Below are 19956 nucleotides of genomic sequence, written 5' to 3'. Positions count from 1 at the left end.
TGAGGTTCAGGGGTGGTGGAAGGAAGGTCCTTGCCCCATTGCAGTTTCCTACCCTGGCTTGCATCACATTCCACATATTTACACAGTAGTGTGGGCAAAGGGTGAGTGGCCCGCACTACTCTGTGAATATGTGGATGATGATTTATTTCTTCAGCAGCATCACTGAGATTTCAGCATTAATAATAATAATAAATCTGTATTTCTAGACTGCCCTCGTTCCCTAAAGGGACTCGCGGTGGTTTACACATACAAAAAAGGCAAGCATTCAATACCTCAGATGAGTACAAACATCAAAATAATACACAATATAGCAACAGTAATAACAGTGAGCTTACAATAAAGAATTAAGCAATGTGATGAGAAAATAAAACAAAACAATACTTAGTAAACTAAAACATAAGTATTATCCACCAGGCACCATAGGTACCATACATGAACAACCACATTTCATAAAGTATTGATTGCTGCAAGTGGCTTAGTGGGTCAACCCTGCAACATCAAGGAATGGTTTAGGAGGGCTTTCCAGAATCTGCTGCTCTCCAGTTACTTTAGTCTACAATTCCCTACAAAATCCCCGGAAAGAATGCCCAAAGGATGTCGTTCAGAAATTTGGAGGACATCGGGTTGTGGAAGACTGGTTTAGAATAAAGTAGCTAAATAATAGCTATGGAGTTTGGCTTGCAAGAGAGACCAGAGGTCTCAGATTTAGTCTTATACACTGGAGATACAGAAGACAGCTTTTACAAAGGTCAGTGGTATGTCTACATTCAGGCTTGTTCTTGGCACTCTAAAACAGTACTTCCCAACCTTTTTTTGTCCAGGGACCACTTGACCAGGAATCACTTTGACCAGGGAACACTCTGTCGAAGGACCACTTGACCAGGGATCACTTTGTCCAGGGACCACTTGACCAGGGACCACTTTGACCAGGGCCCACTTTGTCCAGGGACTACTTGACCAGGGCCAACTTGACTAGGGATCGCTTTATCCAGGGACCACTTTGACCAGGCACGACTCTCCAACATTAGTACCAAAAGGGTTACAAATGAGTTTTTGGTCAACTTTAGATTCAGTTTGAATATTTGGGGTGCTGATTCAGAAAACTGCATTGGACAGACCACATCAGCTCTAGTTTCTGATATAGAACATATGCCATCCAGTAGTTGCCATCTTTCCCATGGAAAACCATATTTAATCATCTATAGCTGATGTGGTCTATCCAATGCAATTTTCTGAATCAGCACCCCAAATAACCCTAGGAACAGGCCTAAAAACAGACACCAAGGCACCCCTGCTTTCAGGTGCCACAGATTGGGAACCACTGGTCTAAAGACATAGAGATGCTACAAATAAAGTATTGGCAAAAGCACCAGTCTAAGCGAAGTCTTTGCCAAACAATCTGGCCGATGAAACAAGAAATTTCACAATTTAGATACAGTCACTGAAAAAGCTGGTTTTTGTGGCTGCAAATTACTTTACTACATTTGAGATCAAAGAGAAGATCCGATTACTTGAACTTCAAAATGTTTGGGCCCCATTGTCAAATTTTAAGGGAAAATATATGTAGCCTCTTAATAACAGTTTTAAAGATGCTCTCTCTTCTTCTGTGAAGATATTGCAGAAATGGGAGAAGCCTTGGCACTATAAGAGGGTTTTGCGAGACCACTCGCTCTTGTTGCGATGGTGTAGTAACAGTGAGACCGCGGATCATATTTTAGTTCTTGCGGACCACTGGTAGTTCGCGGACCACAGGTTGGGAACCAGTGCTCTGAAAGGAGCACTGCTACTGCTTAAGAATTTTCCAAAAGAAGAATGTTTACCAAAGCCAATGGGATGATACAACACTCACCTGGTGCCTCCAAAAAGGATGATCTTGTCCCCGACTCTACAACAGCACTGCCTGCGGCGAGGACATGGCCCTTTCCCTTTGGGATCAATTTTCTTCCAGGTAACAGAAACTGAAGAAAACACACAGAACGATGAAAGCTGAATATCTCAAGCAACTGTGGTACAGGCAAGCCGTAAGTACAAGTTCAAATAGCAGGAAGATTACAAACCTAATCCAGAGAAGCAACCCCTCAATTCCTCCTTGACCTCTGTTTACTCACTTCTCACTCACAAGAAAAGGGAGAGTACCTTGAAAATACTGTGCTCCAGGTGTTTTATCTGTCCATTTTTATTTTACAGGTACAAATGTAGGATATCACCCCCTTCTGTGTGAGGAAGGATTAATGCTTATGTACTCAACATCCCACAAGGATTTAAGGGTGCTCAGAGGGTCATAAGTTCCACCCACCAACAAAAATGCTTTGTTGCTCTTAGACATGTCATTCCCACTGGACTAGATATATTGTTGGCAAAGACAGAAACACATGAACAGTTTACTTAGACCTCTGATAAGGCTATATATTCTTTTTTTTACCAATAGGTAAAGGTAAAGGTTTTCCCCTGACATTAAATCCAGTTGGTGCTCATCTCCATCTCTAAGACGAAGAGCCAGCGTTATCCATAGACACCTCCAAGGTCATATGTCCGGCATGACTGCATGGAGCGCCGTTACCTTCCTGCTGGAGCAGTACCTTTTGATCTACTCACATTTGCATGTTTTCAAACTGTTAGGTTGGCAGAAGCTGGGGCTAACAGCAGGGGGTCATCCTGCTCCCCGGATTTGAACCAATGACCTTTCAGTCAACAAGTTCAGCAGGTCAGCAGTTTAAACCACTGCACCACCGGGGGCTCCAATACAGCAAAGTAATTGATGTAAAACTTTTAACTATTAATAGGCAGGAAACAAGTGTAACATCTCAACCATTTAAAAAAGGGATTTTTTTATACCTTTCACACCACAGAAGAAACAGAACACTACATTATATCTTCCCAAGTAAAAAAAGGAACTCTTCAAAATTCCCTTGGAAGCCCAGGGAGACCAGAATTTAAAGTTTGCAACTGATTTAGTTCTGGGTTCATTAAACATAGATCCCTGTTACATAACGATCCTTGAAAAAAAAGTAATTGCATTGGAACGCAAAAGAGGAGGTGATAATTGTGGGATTCAGAAATAAAGAATAGACAAAAAAGATTCTGCAGAATTGTGCTTATTCTTTGGAAGCCTACATGCAGACATAGTGCCATCTGTTGGTAATTCTACAAAATTCAGAAGTTAGAGAAAAGTCCTCTACTCCTGCAGGAGGAAATGGGCAAATTGAGTGTAAAAGTAGAAGGAAAACAGTGGCATAGATGCCCATGCTCCCTGATGCATATAATGAGAATCCCTCACCAGGAATGTCATAACATAATGTGGAAAGAGAAAATCTTAAAGGCTTTCCTCTCAGATAGTATTGGAATGGAACAGCAGCAAGTTCAGGGCAAACTAATAGACAGGTCTGCACTACAAGACATCCTATTAATATAAGGAACTCACTATCCACCAAGTATGCCAACTGCAACCTTAGAAACCAAACCAATTTCATGAATGGCAAAGCATCTATGTATTAATGATCACATGGGATCTGTTTAAAAAAGATTCTGTAGGGGCTTTTGTCTTCATTAGTGGATTAATGTCTACATGAATTAGGATTGGGCAATTCCACAACATCTGTATCCAGAGAAGGGCTGCTGTTACGTTATTATATAGGGGAGACAGAGAAGTGACAAATGTACAATAATGGGCCACAGCAACACATGGCAGGGGACGTATACATATATACATACGTGTATGTATGTGTGTGTATACACACACACACACACATATATATATACACACACACACACACACACACACACTAGCCATCCCCTATCACGCGTTGCTGTGGCCCAGTCTGTGTATATGTGTTTTGTATGTGTATATATATATGTGTGTTTGTGTATATATGTGGTTTTGCGCATGTGTTGTAATGTATTTTTGTTTTTTGGCTTTTTAAGTCTCTTTTGCTGTGTTTTCCAGTGCTTCTATGAGTGACTAGCCGTCCCCTGCCACTCGTTGCTGTGGCCCGGTCTGTATATATGTGTTTTGTGCATGTGTATGCGTATATAAGTGTGTTTATATATTTGTGTATATGTGAATATATGTGTTTGCATATATATATGTGATTTTGCACATGCACTGTAATGTATTTTTTTATTTTTTGGATTTTTTAACCTCTTCTGCTGTGTTTTTTAGTGTTTTTATGAGTGATGGTCACTCATTGGCCTCATAGGTGTATTGTGTCCAAATTTAATTTGAATTCGTTGAGTGGTTTTTTAGTTACGTTAATCCCATAAACTAACATTGCATTTTTATTTATATAAATGGTCACTTGTTGGCCTGATAGGTGTATTGTGTCCAAATTTGGTGTCAATTCATCCAGTGGTTTTTGAGTTATGTTAATCTCACAAACAAATTACATTTTTATGTATATAGATATATACATATGCATAGTTATGTAATGTATATACATAGTTATGTAATGAACACCATGATAGTGCATGGTGTTCGCTCCAAATATTCCATCCAACATGTGTATTTCTACCACCACCCCTCATTCTGGCAACATGCAACATTTTGTGGTTAATGATCAAGCTATTCCTCCTTTAGACACATTTTGTTCCCAACTCCATTCCACATTCCTCCTTCCTCACCAGGATTTGCAATATTTAATTGAATCTTGGGTCTCCTGTGCCACCAGTTTTCGCTAGTGGCCATGCTATAATAACTGGCATTCACTACCTGACCTCACTGTTAATAGAAATGATTAATAGATATTAAATTTCCAGCATCAGATGCAGTGTTTTCTGAATGCTGTGAGGAACAAGGGAATATGCTGCCTTGGAGTGTGATGTAGTTGCCATTTCTGGAGGATTTAGAACTGAGAGTGGATGGCCATCTGTGGGGATGGCTTTGATTGTGTATTCCTGCACGGCTGAGGTTAGCCTGGATGGTCCTTGTGGTCTCTTCCAACTCTATGAAGAGAAAGAAAAGGGAGGACAGTTGCCTTCAGGTCCTATATATGGGATTCCTAGTGGCATCTGGATAGTCATTGTTAGTAAGAGAGTTGTGGACTAGAAAGACTTCAGCATGAATCAGGCGCTGGTGTGTTTTCTTCTTACGTTTTTACATTAAGAGGATGGAAAACCCACTCAAGTAATTGTCGTCAACCTACTTCAAAGGGCTCTAACCAAGAAAATGTTGAGAGAGCCTGATAAATTCATCTTTCGGAGTACAGTTCCTAGATCATTTATCCAACATGTCATGGTGCCCCAGTCTGTCAATGTCTTCCCAGTAAGATCTGCCAGGAAATGATTGTGTCAGCCTGGGCACACCAAGTGAAATTATTTTATTTCCCTGGGCCTCTAATAGCTCACTGTAGCCAAGAGAACAAAAACAATTATTTTAAAGTGGATTTTATATTTTTGAGAGTTAGTTTTACTGCTATAAGTAATCACTGTAAGCTGTATTGAAGGTTCTAAAGAAAGTGGAAGGATTGGATGGGTACCTAAATGAACTGGTTATTCCTGCATAAAATTACCGTATATATTTGAGTATAAGCTACATTTTTAGCCCTTTTAAAGGCTGAAAAAGCCCCCCTCAGCTTATATTTGAGTGAAAGTTATTTATTATTTTACTCTATTATTATTATTTGTATTACATTTATTATTTTACTCTATTATTCTTATTCTTATTACATTTACATTATTTTACTCTAATATTTTTATTACGTTTATTATTTTACTCTATTATTACTGCATTTATTATTTTACTCTATTATTATTTATTTATTATTATTATTATTATTACATTTATTATTTTACTCTATTATTTGAAACACAACAAGATAAATCCACAGCAAACAAGATCACACTGCTGGCTGTTGTATTGGATCACACATCGGACACTTCCCAAGTACCTAGGACTGTGTGATGTATCGGCAAATAAAGTGTGCAGATCCCACTAAGGTGGCCTTTTGCAGCTGTCAGATGGTAATCTTGTCAGTGCTGATTGTGTTTAAGTGCAGGCCAAGGTCTTTAGGCACTGCACCCAGTTTGCTGATCACCACTGGGACCACCTTTACTGGCTTGTGCCAGAGTCTTTGCAGTTTGCTCTTTAAATCCTCATATCATGTCAGCTTTTCCAGTTGTTTCTCTTCAATCCTGCTGTCACCTGGGATTGCAACATCAATGATCCATACTTCGTTTTTTAATGTGATTGTGAAGTCAGGAGTATTGTGCTCCAAAACTCTATCTGTCTGAATTCAGAAGTCCCAGAGTAGTTTGATGTGTTCATTTTCCATATTTATTATTATTTTTAAAATAATATTTATTTAGTTTTTTTTTAAGTACATGATTGTAATAAAATAGCAGAAACTTTAGTTAATAGTAAGTATGTAAGGATATAGCTGTAGATTGATTAAAGTTGAAAGTGCAGAATAAAAGAGGAGTTTGGGGGTCAGTCAGAAGGGTTTATTATTATTATTACATTTATTATTTTACTCTATTATTATTTTTATTACATTTCTATTATTTTACTGTCTATTATTATTGGAAGGCTACGTAAGCACATTTACATTGAAGAAGATTAGAATAATGGTTTAATCAGCGTTGGGCGGTCTTATCTTAAATTACAATTTTATGTAAATATTCAAAAAGATTTAACCTACTAATGTAATTTTATTGGTATCAATTATTATTTTGAAATTTCCCAGTAGCTGTTGCATTTCCTACCCTCGGTTTACACTCAAGTCAATAGGTTTCCCCATTTTTTGTGGTAAAATTAGGTGCCTTGGCTTATATTCATGTTGGCTTAAATGCATACAGTAAATGGCTGCAATACCGATTTTGCAGCTGTTGCTGAATAAGTCTAGAATTCTGTACACATTTCCTCCTCAAGCAATCAGTTAACATCCATACAGTTACACTATCATTTAAGAGTGATCTGATCCATCAAAGGAACAAACCATAAATCAGCTCTGGGCGGCTGTATGGTCAACTCTGTGACTCTACAGATACCACATGCTCCCAAGCCAGGCTATAATATTGCTGTTATCAGAGGCAGAATCTATAAGAACCCACAGTGACAACCTATAAATTCATGAAGCCCTAGGCTGCAACCTGTCAAGGCAACCTGAATTCATTGCACAACTTCTGATCCATGCTCCAGGCAACTGCAAGAATTCCTAGAACTTTCTGAGAATCCACTATTTATGTTGACGACTTCTTGGCAGCAGAAAATGACCTTTTGTGGACTGAGCCTCAAAGCATAATGGCAAATTACAACTGCAGCTAAACATGCAAATTGGTCCTCCATATGACCTCTCCAGTAGAAGCTCTCCGAGTATTTTTGTGACCTAAGTGAAAGATATTCAGCACATAACCGCAGCTCTGAATAGAGATTCTTAGGGCTCTTCCAGATAGGCCCTGTATCCCAGGATTTGATCCCAGTTTTTCTGCTTTAAACTGGATTATATGAGTCCACACTGCCAGATAATCTGGGATAAACAGAAAACCTGGGATCAGATCATGGGATATAGGGTCTGTCTGGAAGGGCCCTCTGAGATTATAGAAAAATAAGTGATAAAAAGGTGTTTCAGCATATATACCTGGGTCAAATTTCCAAAGGTCATGGAAATGTCTGTTCAGACGTGCATTGTAGCCACCAAATATATACAGTTCTCCATTGTAGCCAACTATAGGAAAGAGAAACATGTCAGATTATCCAAAATGTAGTTCAGTGAGATGTTGGTTTTTACTGAATAAGAGTATCCCACCTTCAGAATGGATACTATTCACTAGCTTCACATTATAAACCATTTCAGAAAAAGGAGAACAGTGTTGGGATTCAACCCCCACTGCCCAGGTCTCAGCTCCTCAATGAGGAACAGTTTAGTTACCTTTGAATAGACTAAGGGTTTCCTTTCCCCCGTGTCTCCTGTATGACATTTGGGAATATATCTATTTCTTCTCTCCTCTCTGTCTCTGCTCTCATTCTGATAGTTCAAAATGGATGCTTTTCTACTGTAAGCCTTTTCGAATATGACTTTTACTTTCTTACACTTTAGTATGGAGAGGATGTGTTGTGTGCTTTGAGATCTCTCTCTGCTTGTGTGTCAGGAGAGATGTAGTGATTAGTGGTTTGTCCCTCTCTTTGAAACCTTAGAAGAGATGGGTGTTAGAGTAGCTCAGACCCAGTTCTTGATTATTAAGAAATACGGGGTTTTTCTTTGTATCAGGAGCAACTTGAGAAACTGCAAGTCGCTTCTGGTGTGAGAGAATTGGACGTCTGCAAGGATGTTGCCAGGAGACGCCTGGATATTTTGATATTTTAACATCCTTGTGGGAAGATTCATGTCCCTGCATGGGGAGCCGGAGCTGACAGAGGGAGCTCATCCACGCTTATTTCTTATTAATGTAAATAAACCTTTTATGATTTTTAAGATTGGACTCCTAAGTTCTGAATTTTTTACAGCCACATCACACAACATGTCAGGCTTTGCTCGCTAATGAGTGGATGCTCAACTTTTGTATCCTGTTTGTTTTTGGATGCTTTGCTTTATTTTAGTGCAGTTTTCCCTAACAAAAGGGTTTTTCGGGCCCAGTCTAAGTGCCCAATCTGTGTGCCTACACTATGTGTGCTGAAAGAAAGAGCTTGAAAGAGAAATAGGAAGGCTGAAAAGAGCAGAGAGCCTTCTTTAAAAAGGTTTTTGGATGTTTTTTTTATTTTTGGAATGATGCAAAGAATGGAAAGGAGGCAAGAGTTCTTCCTGAACCTTCCAAAACTCACAGAAAAGGAGACTAATTACTCGACTTGGAAGAAAAGATTGGAGCTACTTCTGGATTCAAAGCAAACCAAGGTCTGTCAACAAGATCCATCCCAAGCTGATGATGGGGAGAAGGCAATCAACAACTGACTTGTAGTTCTTGTTCCCCATCCTTTCTCCTCACCACATTTTCCCATAATAGATCTTTTGATAACTCCCTCATGGAAGTTTTTAGTAGAAATGGAAAAGCACATGGAAAAAGAGACACAAGCGAACCACATTTGCCAAATCTCAGCTCAGTGCTGCCTGCTTTCTCCAAGAAAGCAGGGCAATGGATGACCTTTGGAAGAATCCTGCCCGATTCAGACCCCAAACCTTTCGTGCTCTGTGAAGTGTTATGCTGGCTTACATGCTGAATGGCTCCTTCTGCCTTCGGGGAGAAGGGGAGTAGGAGGGGAGTCCAGCCAAGAGTTTGTGTCTGTGTCAAAGACTTTGATTCGGTTACAGTAGATCTCATTGTTGGAGTGGAATGGCCCAAAGCGATCTGCTCTTCCCCCAAACACATACATCTTTGTCCCAATTATAGTGGCCGAGTGGAAGTCTCTCCAGCGAGCCGGTGTGCCCTGGAATAGGAAACTCTAGTTAAGTCAGTCCATTCAGGGAATGGAAGCTATTTTAAGAGTAAGGGTGTTCAAGGTCTGCTTGGCTTCAAACCAAGGCAGACAATCGTTAAATAGGAAACAAGGGCACACGCCGGACAGAAATACACGCACACCGATACCTTTGTGCAACTGACCTTTGTGCAGATCAGACTCCACACCATGCTGCTGCTATCCAGTTTGTGAATATCATTTGAAAAGCAATCAGCCTGTAAGAAAGAGGAATTATTAAGCGAACAGATAAGCCAAAAGTAGGAAGGCTAATTGAATCTAGAGTTCCTGAAGGAGACCTCGGCTAACTTGCTCTCCAGAGGTGTAAACTCTATAAAATTTAATTCTGCAGGATTTCCAAATGGAAATAATATATATTTAGGGAACTGAACGATGTGTTTCAGAAAGCAAAGCAGCTGTTCAATAATACTTCCTCATCGCAGTACACACGATTCAAACTAGACACCGAATACAAAATTATGAGCCCTGCGGGTTTTGCTATAGTTACCTGCCATCATAAAACATCGTTTTATAGACACAAAAACGAAGCAATGAGATTAAAGTCATCATTTGCAGCAATAACCACTCCTTCTGAGTGCCTGGCTTTTTTCCTTTTTCAAATAGGCGCTGAGTGTAAGTTACCTTCATTAACCTCAGCAAGAGTTGTTAAATGTCAGTAAGTAAGAACGGAGGAGCCTGAAGCAAAATATTCTGAGAGGAATAATCAATTAGCAGCAACCTGTAAAATATACAATTTGGCTAGATCTGTTGAATATGGATCTATCAAAGAGAAAGTCAGAGATGAATGAATATTTGCGCTTTGTTCCACTAATCCTCCAACCATATCCTATTTCGCTTCAGCATCCTGCCTCCCTGACATTAATCAGTGTCATAGATGAACTGAAAATGGTCTCATCCAGCACATGATGCTGTCATTGAAAAACAAGTGAAGGCCTTTGGACATTGATGGTTTCAAGTGACTCAGTTCCCCAATGGCAAAACAGATGTGTTGTCAAAGGCTTTCATGGCCAAAATCACTTGGTTGCTGTGAGTTTTCCGGGTTATATGGCCATGTTCCAGAAGCATTCCCTCCTGACGTTTTGCCCACATCTATGGCATCCTCAGAGGTTGAGGGGTCTGTTGGAAACTAGGCAAGTGAGGTTTATATATCTGTGGAATAATGCCCAGAGTGAGAGAAAGAACTCTTGTCTGTTGAGGCAAGTGTGAATATTGCAATTGGCCAGCTTGATTAGCATTGAATGGCCTTGCAGCTTCAAAGCCTGGCTGCTTCCTGCCTGGGGGAATCCTTTGCTGGGAGCTATTAACGGGCCCTGATTGTTTCATGTCTGGAATTACTGTTTTGTTCTTTATGATTTTAGTTTTTTTTATACTGGTATCCAGATATTGTTCATTTTCATAGCCACCTTGATTTGCATTTAATGGCCTTGCAGCTTCAAAGCCTGGCTGGTTGCTGTCTGGAAGGATCCTTTTTTGGGAAGAGTAAGCTGGCCCTATCTGATTCTTATAGATACTAACCACCTAAAACAAAATCTGGGTACCAGAACTAAAAAGAACTCTAAAATCAGGACAGTAAATAAAGAGCAACACTAAAAAAACAGGGGAATTCTAGACAAGAATCAATCAGGGCCAGCTAACACTTCCCAACAAAGGATTCCCCCAGGCAGCAACTAGCCAGGCTTTGAAGCTGCAAGGCCATTAAATGCTAATCAAAGTGGCCAATTGCAACATTCACACTTGCCTCAAGCAGACAAGAGTTATTTCTCCCACTCTGGGCATTTCACAGATAGATAAACCTCACTTACCTAGTTTCCAACAGACATCAGAACCTCTGAGGATGCCTGCCATAGATGTGGGTGAAACGTTGGGAGAGAATCTTCTGGAACAAGGCCATACAGCAACCCATTCTGTACATGTTAAAAATGACATTAGGATTGCTCAGAATACTGTGAAATCTCTTTCTGGTCGCAGTTAAGAAAATATTGGATAATCATCTGACATTACACGCTACTGAAGTACTTTACCTTTAACATCTCCTTTGAGGACTGTTTTTATGTGTGAATTAACATCCATTTATCCTCTTGATACAAATCAACTCTTTAGAAGTTTATGACACAATAATGTATACCTACAATTGTAACCTAATATTTGTACAGCACGGATGACAGGAGAGACACCACTGGCCAACAAGCTTGACAATAAAAGCAATGATGCTTGAAATGTTAACAGGCCAACATACGCACTGGCACAACAATTTGCTGAGGTGAACAAAGAAATATTAGAAGCACTGAACTCTAAAATATGTCTATACTTTCAGACACAGGTCTCAAGTTTGAAAGACTTATTGTAGTGGTAAGGGACTCCGTATTGAGGGGAACAGAAGCAGTGGCTGGTGGGCCTGACAGGAGATTTCGCGTGCTGTGCTATCATCCTGGGGCAAAGATTCATGATGTAACAGAGAGATTAACAAAACAGAGATTGTTACCTCTTACTTTTGGCCCATGTGGGAACCAATGACACTGCAAGGCACTGCATATGGAAGGGAGATTTGTGAAAAACCATTGTTATCTCAAGGAGGCAAGCCACGTGGTGTGCGCAGTTGTTCCATTTTCCTATGCTCATTGCTTCTTCTCTGTCTATGCTCCCTGAAAAGCCTGAAATCAGCATTTCTCAACCTGGGGGGTCAGGACCCCTAAGGGGAATCACAAAGGGGTTTCAGAGGGGTCGCAAAAGACCATCAGAAAACATATTTCTGATAGTCTTAGGAATCCCTTTGGCAGAGAAGGCTGAAGATCTCTCTGCCTGTCCTTCTCTTCCTTTTTGGAAACAGAAGGCTGTGATACTCCAAGCAGGGAGGGGACAGCAGGTGTGTTTGGCATATGGCAGCATGATGCACATATGCGGGTGAGGGAGAGTGTGTGAGGTGGTAGGGAGGCTCGCGCCAGAGAGTCCCTTCAAGGCATGAGGGTTCTGTGTGGGAAGTTCAGAATGCTCTTTGATTGTAGGTGAACTATGAATCCCAGCAACTACAACTCCCAAATGTCAAGGTCTATTTTCCCCCAAACTCCACTAGTGTTCACATTTGGGCATATTGAGGATTCGTGCCAAGTTTGCTCCAGATCCATCATTGCTCTTTGATTGTAGGTTAACTATAAATCCCAGAAACTACAACTCCCAAATGACAAAATCAATCCCCCACCCAACCCCACCAATATTCAAATTTGGGCGTATTTATGCCAAATTTGGTCCAGTGAATGAAAATACATCCTGCATTTCAGATATTTACATTACGATTAATAACAGTAGCAAAATGCCAATAGCAATGAAAATAATTTTATGGTTGGGGGGTCACCACAACATGAGGAACTGTATTAAGGGGTCGCAGCATTAGGACGGTTAAGAACACTGCCCTACTTAACGGCAAAATTAACTGTTTGATTGAATAAGGTAGAGAGGCATGTACACGTCAAAAATTTTGGTACCTGATTATATCTGATTTGCCATGGGTTGCTTTTCTGTTATGTACCATAATCAAAATAAACAGTTTTAACAATAATAAAAAAAAAAAGAAAAAAGAACACTGCCCTAAAGGAATTAAGTCTCCTTTAAGGGAAGGGTTTTTTTCATCTGCGTACTTTCATTGTTAAGAACTAATTGGGACGGTAGGGCCTTGGAATGAGGAAAGATACCTTAGTCCAGCTGGCTGATGGAAAACAGGTGTGATTAATTAGGACTTTGTTCTGAGTGGCACGTAGCCTTTTCTGATTTGGCAAGGTATAAAAATCTTTATTATCTCAGCCTAATGTTGGACCTTGATGCAGGCTGAGTCCAGATGGTGATCATCCTTGTTGCTGGTCCAGGGGTGCCCTGATAGAGGAGAATGTGCTTGTTTCACCAGGATGGACTTGCAAGTAATGGGTTGTACCTAACTGCTAAGAGTTTCATAAATATAAACTGAGCTATGTGAAGGAGGAAGACATTATTCTTGAGGACAGGAGTTCAAGTCCTGGAGATAATACTCTGAGTGGGTGCATAATGCAAGAATCCAACAGTGAGAGGGGGGACGGACTTGGAATAAGCAGCTAGGGAAAATAGTCCATTTAGAGAGGAGAGATTTAGCAGTACTGAGAGGTTTCAACTATCCTAATCTTTGTTGGAAGGAAAACTCTGCCACAAAAATCAGGTCCAACAAATTCCTTACTTGCCTTGCTGACAATTTCATCATCATGAAGGTGGAAGAGGAACAACGGTATCAGCTATTTAAATCAGCCCATGTGTGTTATCTTCCTCTGATTTTGATGGAACTTACAAGAAAAGAGATTGAACTTAAACATTACAAACAACTTCCTAATAATGAGAGCTCTTACACAGTGGAATATGCTGCCTCCAAGTATGGTGGAATCTGCTTCTCTAATGATATTTTAAGAGGCTGGAATGGCCATCTGTGGGGGGTGCTTTGATTGTGTAATGCTGCATGGCAGGGGGTTGGACTTGTGGTGTTTTCCAGCTCTGATTCTACATCAGTTTTTCTCAACCTTCCTAATGCCGTGATGCCTTAATCCAGTTCCTCACGTTGTGGTGACCCCCAACCATAAAATTGTCTATGTTGATACTTCATAATTGTCATTTTGCTACTGTTATGAATTACAATGTAAATATCTGATATGCAGGATGTGTTTTCATTCACGGGATCAAATTTGGCACAAATACCTGATATGCCCAAATTGGTATACTAGTGGGGTTGATTTTGTCATTTGGGAGTTGTAGTTGCTGGGATTTATAGTTCACCTACAATTAAAAAGCCTGAACCCTACCAACGATAGAATTGACCCAAACTTGGGACACAGAACTCCCATGACCAACAGAAAATACTGGAAGGGTTTGGTGGGCATCGACCTTGAGTTTTGGAGTTGTAGCTCACCTACATCCAGGGAGCACTGTAGACTCAAACAATGATGGATCTGGACTAAACTTGGCATGAATACTCAATATGCCCAAATGTGAGCACTGGTGGAGCTTGGGGAAATAGACCTTGACATTTGGGAGTTGTAGTTGCTGGGATTTATAGTTCACCTACAATCAAAGAGCATTCTGAACCCAACCAATGATAGAATTGGGCCAAAATTGCCACACAGAACTCCCATGACCAACAGAAAATACTGTGATTCCTGATGGTCTTTTGCAACCCCTCTGACACGCCCTCACAACACAGCCCCAGTAGTCCCGACCCTCAGGTTGAGCAAAACTGTTCATCTTACCATGATGAAAGCTTGATATAATATCAGCATGAATTACCTAGAACTCTTAGTGTCTTTGAACAGGAACATCTTGGGGGAAAGGTGGTAAATGGGGGTGGAGGGGTAGGGGGAGAAAGAGATCAAATACAGAAGAATGGAAAGCAGCATTTTTCCAAGCAGCTCAAACACAAAAGAGAAAAGCTTACTAGTTGTTCGTAGCCTCCAAAAATGTACATGCTCTTCTCCAAGACACAAGCTGAATGTCCATCCCTTGCTCCTGGAACCATTCCAGAAACTTTTGGTGTAAACCATTTGTGCGTGCCTAATAGGCAAGAAATAAAAGAGAGAGAGATAAGCTGTTACTAGTAGATCCAGAATGGCATGCTCAGGAATGAATAGCAAAGGGAATACCCTAGGGAAAAATCATTCTAAAAATACAATGCACATCTATCCTTGTAAGGAGCTGGTACTTCATAACGTTCCAGTCAAGACAATGGATTAGTGGATGGTTGCAAGCTAGCTTTGGATTTAACTTCCTAGAATGTGCTATCAAAAGCAAGGCCTGTGGCAATGTTGGCTGGGGGAGTCTAAGAGGTGCGTTCAAAAAATTTAATGTTTCTAGGCTCTGCTTCACGATTTTGAAAAACTCCCCATAGCCACTCATCACATTTCATGTGGGTTCATTTTCACCCCAGCATATATAACTACTCCAAACTGAAGCTGAAAGAAATGCTCGCAAACCTTTCGAAAGATATCAAAAGGCAGGTGAAATTGTTTTTTTTTTCAAGTCTATGAAAAATGTTCTTCATGAAGGACAGTACGATTATCCAAAAGTCAGCAGCATATGTTCTGGAAGACCATCAGGAAAACAATACAGATAATTCTTAGGAGGAAGAGAAGATTCTGTAATCACAACTAGCCACCAATTTACCGTATATACAGTATAAGCTGAGTTTGTCACCCCTTTTTAAGCCCCCCTTGGCTAACACTTGAGTTAAAGTTATTTATTATTTTTACTGGGTTATTATTATTACATTTATTATTTTAATTACATTTATTATTTTACTCTATTTATTATCACATGTATTATTTTACTCTATTAATAGATTTATTTTTTTACTCTGTTATTTTTATTACATTATTTTACTCTATTATTATTGGGAGGATACGTAAGCACATTTACACTGAAGGTTAGAATGATTTACCGTATATACTGGAGTATAAGCCGACCCGAATATAAGCCGAGGCACCTAATTTTACTACAAAAAACTGGGAAAATGGATTGACTCAAATATAAGCCGAGGGTGGGAAATGCAGCAGCTACTGGTAAATTTCAAAATAAAAATAGATACCAATAAAATTATATTAATTTAGGCATCAGTAGGTTAAATGTTTTCGAATATTTACAGAAAACTGTAATTCAAGATAAGACTGTCCAACTCTGATTAAACCATTATTCTAACCTTCTTCAATGTAAATATGCTTACATGTCCTCCGATAATAATAATAAATAGAGTAAAATAATAATAATAATAATAATAATAATAATAATAATAGAGTAAAATAATGGAATGTAATAATAATAATACAGTAAAATAATAAATGTAACAATAACAATAGAGTAAAATAATAAATGTAAAAATAACAACAATAAAATAATAAATGTAATAATAATAACAACAAAGTAAAATAATAAATAACATTGACTCGAGTATAAGCCGGGAAAGACTTTTTCAGCCTAAAAAAAGGACTGAAAAATTAGGCTTATACTCGAGTATAAGTAATCCGAGTTGGACAGTCTTATCTTAAATTACAGTTTTATGTAAATAGTCAAAAACATGTAACCTACTGATGCTCAATAAATGTAATTGTATTGATATCGATTTTTATTTTGAAATTTACCAGTATCTGCTGCATTTCCCACCCTTGGCTTATATTTGAGTTAATACATTTTCCCAGTTTTATTGTGGTAAAATTAGGTGCCTTGACTTATATTCGGGTCGGCTTATACTCGAGTGTATACAGTAACTGCTTATGCCATAAAGTAGCAAAGGAGGGGTCTGTTCAAAATCCACCCAATATCTTGCCACCTCCCTTTCATTCAGAGCCATTCACTGCAGGCAACCTGGAGCTGTACTTTCGCCCAGTGCAAGGTCAACATAAACTCTAGGGAGATGATTAGCACAAAGGGAAAGTGAGCCTTGCTCCTACTGGGATTTTTGCCATGCCTGGATTTCTAAATCTACTCATGTGTTATCCCCAAAGTCCTCGGCCAAGAGCAACATATGAAACCAGAGACTGAAGTGAGCCGTGACATCTAATCTAGATGACATCTGCAAGGCAGTAAAGGACAATGGCCTGTAGAACAGCCTCGGGGTTTTGTCTAGTCTGAAATGACTCACGCCAGAGGGCTTCTATCTTTTCCCTTTAGCGTGGGAGGATCAGCGTGGCTTACTTTCCAGGGACAGGACAAAATTGCCCAAGCAAGGGAACACAAGGCTGCTGGCGACTCTGCAGGACAACGGTTGTAGGTTTTTCAGGCTGTATGGCCATGTTCTAGAAGCATTCCCTCCTGATGTTTCGCCTGCAGCTATAGCAGGCATCCTCAGAGGTTGTGAACTCTGTTGGAAACTAGGAAAATTGGGTTTATATATCTGTGGAAAGTCCAGGGTGGGAGAGGTTGGAGCTAGGTATGAATGTTTGGATTGGCCAACTTGATTCGCATTTGATGGCCTGACAGTTTTTAGGTGTGGCTTGTCACTGCCTGGGGGAATCCTTTGTTGAGAGGTGATTAGCTGTTCCTGATTGTTTCTTGTCTGGAGTTCTCCTGTGTCTGAGTTTTGTTCTTTCTCCCGTGAAGTTTTCAGCCACTATTCACTTATAAGTTGCAAATGCAAAACCAATTTGGCAGGTTTCTGCTGACACCTTACGTAACAGAATTCTGTGCATATCAATAGCTGAAATGAGCTTCAAGATACTGAGAAAGCAAATGTGCTGAAAGAAACAAACCAGGTTTGGAAGAGAGCCCAAGCATAGCAGACTTTGTTCCATCTCTCAGTGATGGCCAGTTTTGCTGTACATTAGGGCTCTTATCTTCTTCCTGATTATGACTAATTTCCAGGGAATGTTCGAGTAAACAGTCCTATGTCTAAACATGAATACAGCAGAGGCTCTATATATGTCTGCTTGCTATAACTAAAGGTGAAGTTTTCCTCTGACATTAAGTCTAGTTGTGTCCTACTCTGGGGGGGGGGGGTGTGCTCATCTCAATTTCTAAGCCAAAGAGCCGGCATTGTCCATGGACACCTCCAAGGTCATGTGTCTTGCATGACTGCACGGAGTGCCTTTACCTTCCCACAGAAGCGGTACCTATTGATTTGCTCACATTTACATGTTTTCAAACTGATAGGTTGGCAGAAGCTGGAGCTAATAGTGGGACTTCACCATGCTCCCCAGAGTCGAAACGCTGACTGTTCAGTCAGCAAGTTCAGCAACTCAGCAATTTAACCTGCTGTGCCACCAGGAGGCCCCTGTCTACTCGCTATAGTAACATAAATATATTGAACCATGTGTTTTTTTCAAAACGTCAAAGGAATTAGTTCCAGTTAGATAAAGTGTTGACAATTTGTGGCTCTCCAGATATTGTTGGACTACAAACCCCATCATCTCTCAACACTGGCAGTGCTGTCTTGGAGCTGATGGGAGCTGCAGTACAACAACATCAGGACGTTGATTAGAAAATATATCTTTTAAATTAAACGAACTCAAAAATAGGGATTTCTCCAAAGGTGCCTCAACCAAAGTGATATTGATTCAAATTTCTGCCTTTTCACTTCCTTCCTCTCTGGTGCCATTATACTTTTTTGCCTATATATATATATACACACACATATACTTACACACACACACACACAACTAAGCTTTTTCCTAACTGGCCCATCTGCCAGATCAAACCTTTTCCCTCCTCTGTTTTCCAGTTTTTGACTTTTTATCCTATTTTATGAGTTCAAAGGCCTTAATCACATCCTGAACACCCATATTTAAACCTTCAAATATTGAACCTGCAAATGCAGATGGACAACAACAGACAGCTTCAAAGTGGCAAATCTGAGAATGTTTGAATTCCAAGGTTTCTTGGGTAGGAAAGTTACAAATATGGTAATTCAGCAAGGCTCCCTACTGAATTACTAATGAATCTTTCCTCACCAGCATCTCTTTGATTCATTTGATTCATGCGATCCCATCTCCCCATCTACATCTCATTCCTATTTTTATCAATACCGTATTAGTCTATTTGCATCCTAAACCATATTTTTAACTTTCCTGCCCCCCGTGGCGCAGTGAGTTAAAGTGCCATGTTGCTAAACTTGCTGACCGAAAGGTCACAAGTTCGAATCCAGGGAGCGGCGTGAGCTTCCGCTGTTAGCCCCAGCTTCTGCCAAACTAGCAATTCAAAACCATGCAAATGTAAGTAGATCAATAGATATCACTCTGGCGGGAAGGTAACGGCGCTCCATGCAGTCATGCTGGCCACATGACTTTGGAGGTGTCTACGCACAATTCCGGCTCTTTGGCTTAGAAATTGAGATGAGCACCACCCCCCAAATTTGGACACGACTGGATTTGATGTCAGGGGAAAACCTTTACCTACCCAACAAACCCTGGAATGCACACATTCTCAAATTGAGCACTTTGAAACTGTCTATGTTTGTCCATCTGCATTTGCAGGTTCAATATCTGCAGATTTAAATAACTTCAGATTATAGTATTTGCTGCTGCTTCTTCTGCTGACTTATGTGACCAAAAATATGCTCTCTCTATATATTTTATTGTCCTTAACTGTGGTTCTATGGTCAATATCTTCCCAGATAAAACATGGAGGCAGACTGTGAACTTTGGTACAACAGAAATTCTGAACCATGTGACATGGGTGTTGTGTTGTTTTTTCCCCACAGAATTTGTTGAGAGGGGGATCTTCCTTGCCTTCCGTGACTTGTCCAACGACATCCAATGGCTAAGCAGCAATTTGAACTCTGGTCTCCCAGTGTCCTAAATCCAACACTCAAACCACTATACCACTCTGGCTCTTGCAGATAACACTTACTGACATCGAAAGCGTATAATACATTGCAGGCTCCCTCGGTATCATTGCGACCTCCCCAGATGTAGATGGTATCATCAATGAGCACTGCAGAATGTCCATATCTCATGTAAGGAACTTCCCTTACATGGTCCCTGCTATTTGTCCATACGGGGGGCAGTTTGGTCCAGCGCAGAGAGACTAAAAGAGAAAGGGGGAGAGAGTTTTACTGGCCAAGCTTT

General features: G+C 40.1%; 1 protein-coding gene across 2 annotated transcripts in view; it reads right to left on the bottom strand.

Annotated features, from left to right (window-relative positions):
• The window catches only part of KLHDC3 (kelch domain containing 3), a 73060-nt gene that overhangs the window by 21957 nt on the left and 31147 nt on the right, over positions 1–19956 (bottom strand). For both annotated transcript variants that reach the window (XM_060754456.2, XM_067463433.1), the window contains exons 3-8: positions 19739–19915; positions 14841–14956; positions 9526–9597; positions 9139–9352; positions 7572–7658; positions 1850–1958 (exon numbers count right to left, since the gene is read on the bottom strand). In XM_060754456.2, coding sequence (XP_060610439.2) covers positions 1850–1958; positions 7572–7658; positions 9139–9352; positions 9526–9597; positions 14841–14956; positions 19739–19915 — 775 coding nt within the window. The remainder of the gene's footprint in view (positions 1–1849; positions 1959–7571; positions 7659–9138; positions 9353–9525; positions 9598–14840; positions 14957–19738; positions 19916–19956) is intronic.

This window comes from Anolis sagrei, chromosome 1, assembly GCF_037176765.1.
Source record: "Anolis sagrei isolate rAnoSag1 chromosome 1, rAnoSag1.mat, whole genome shotgun sequence".
In the NCBI taxonomy this organism is placed as follows: domain Eukaryota; kingdom Metazoa; phylum Chordata; class Lepidosauria; order Squamata; family Dactyloidae; genus Anolis; species Anolis sagrei.
Note: the sequence above shows the minus strand (reverse complement) of the source record. Positions and strands in the feature narration are given on the sequence as shown.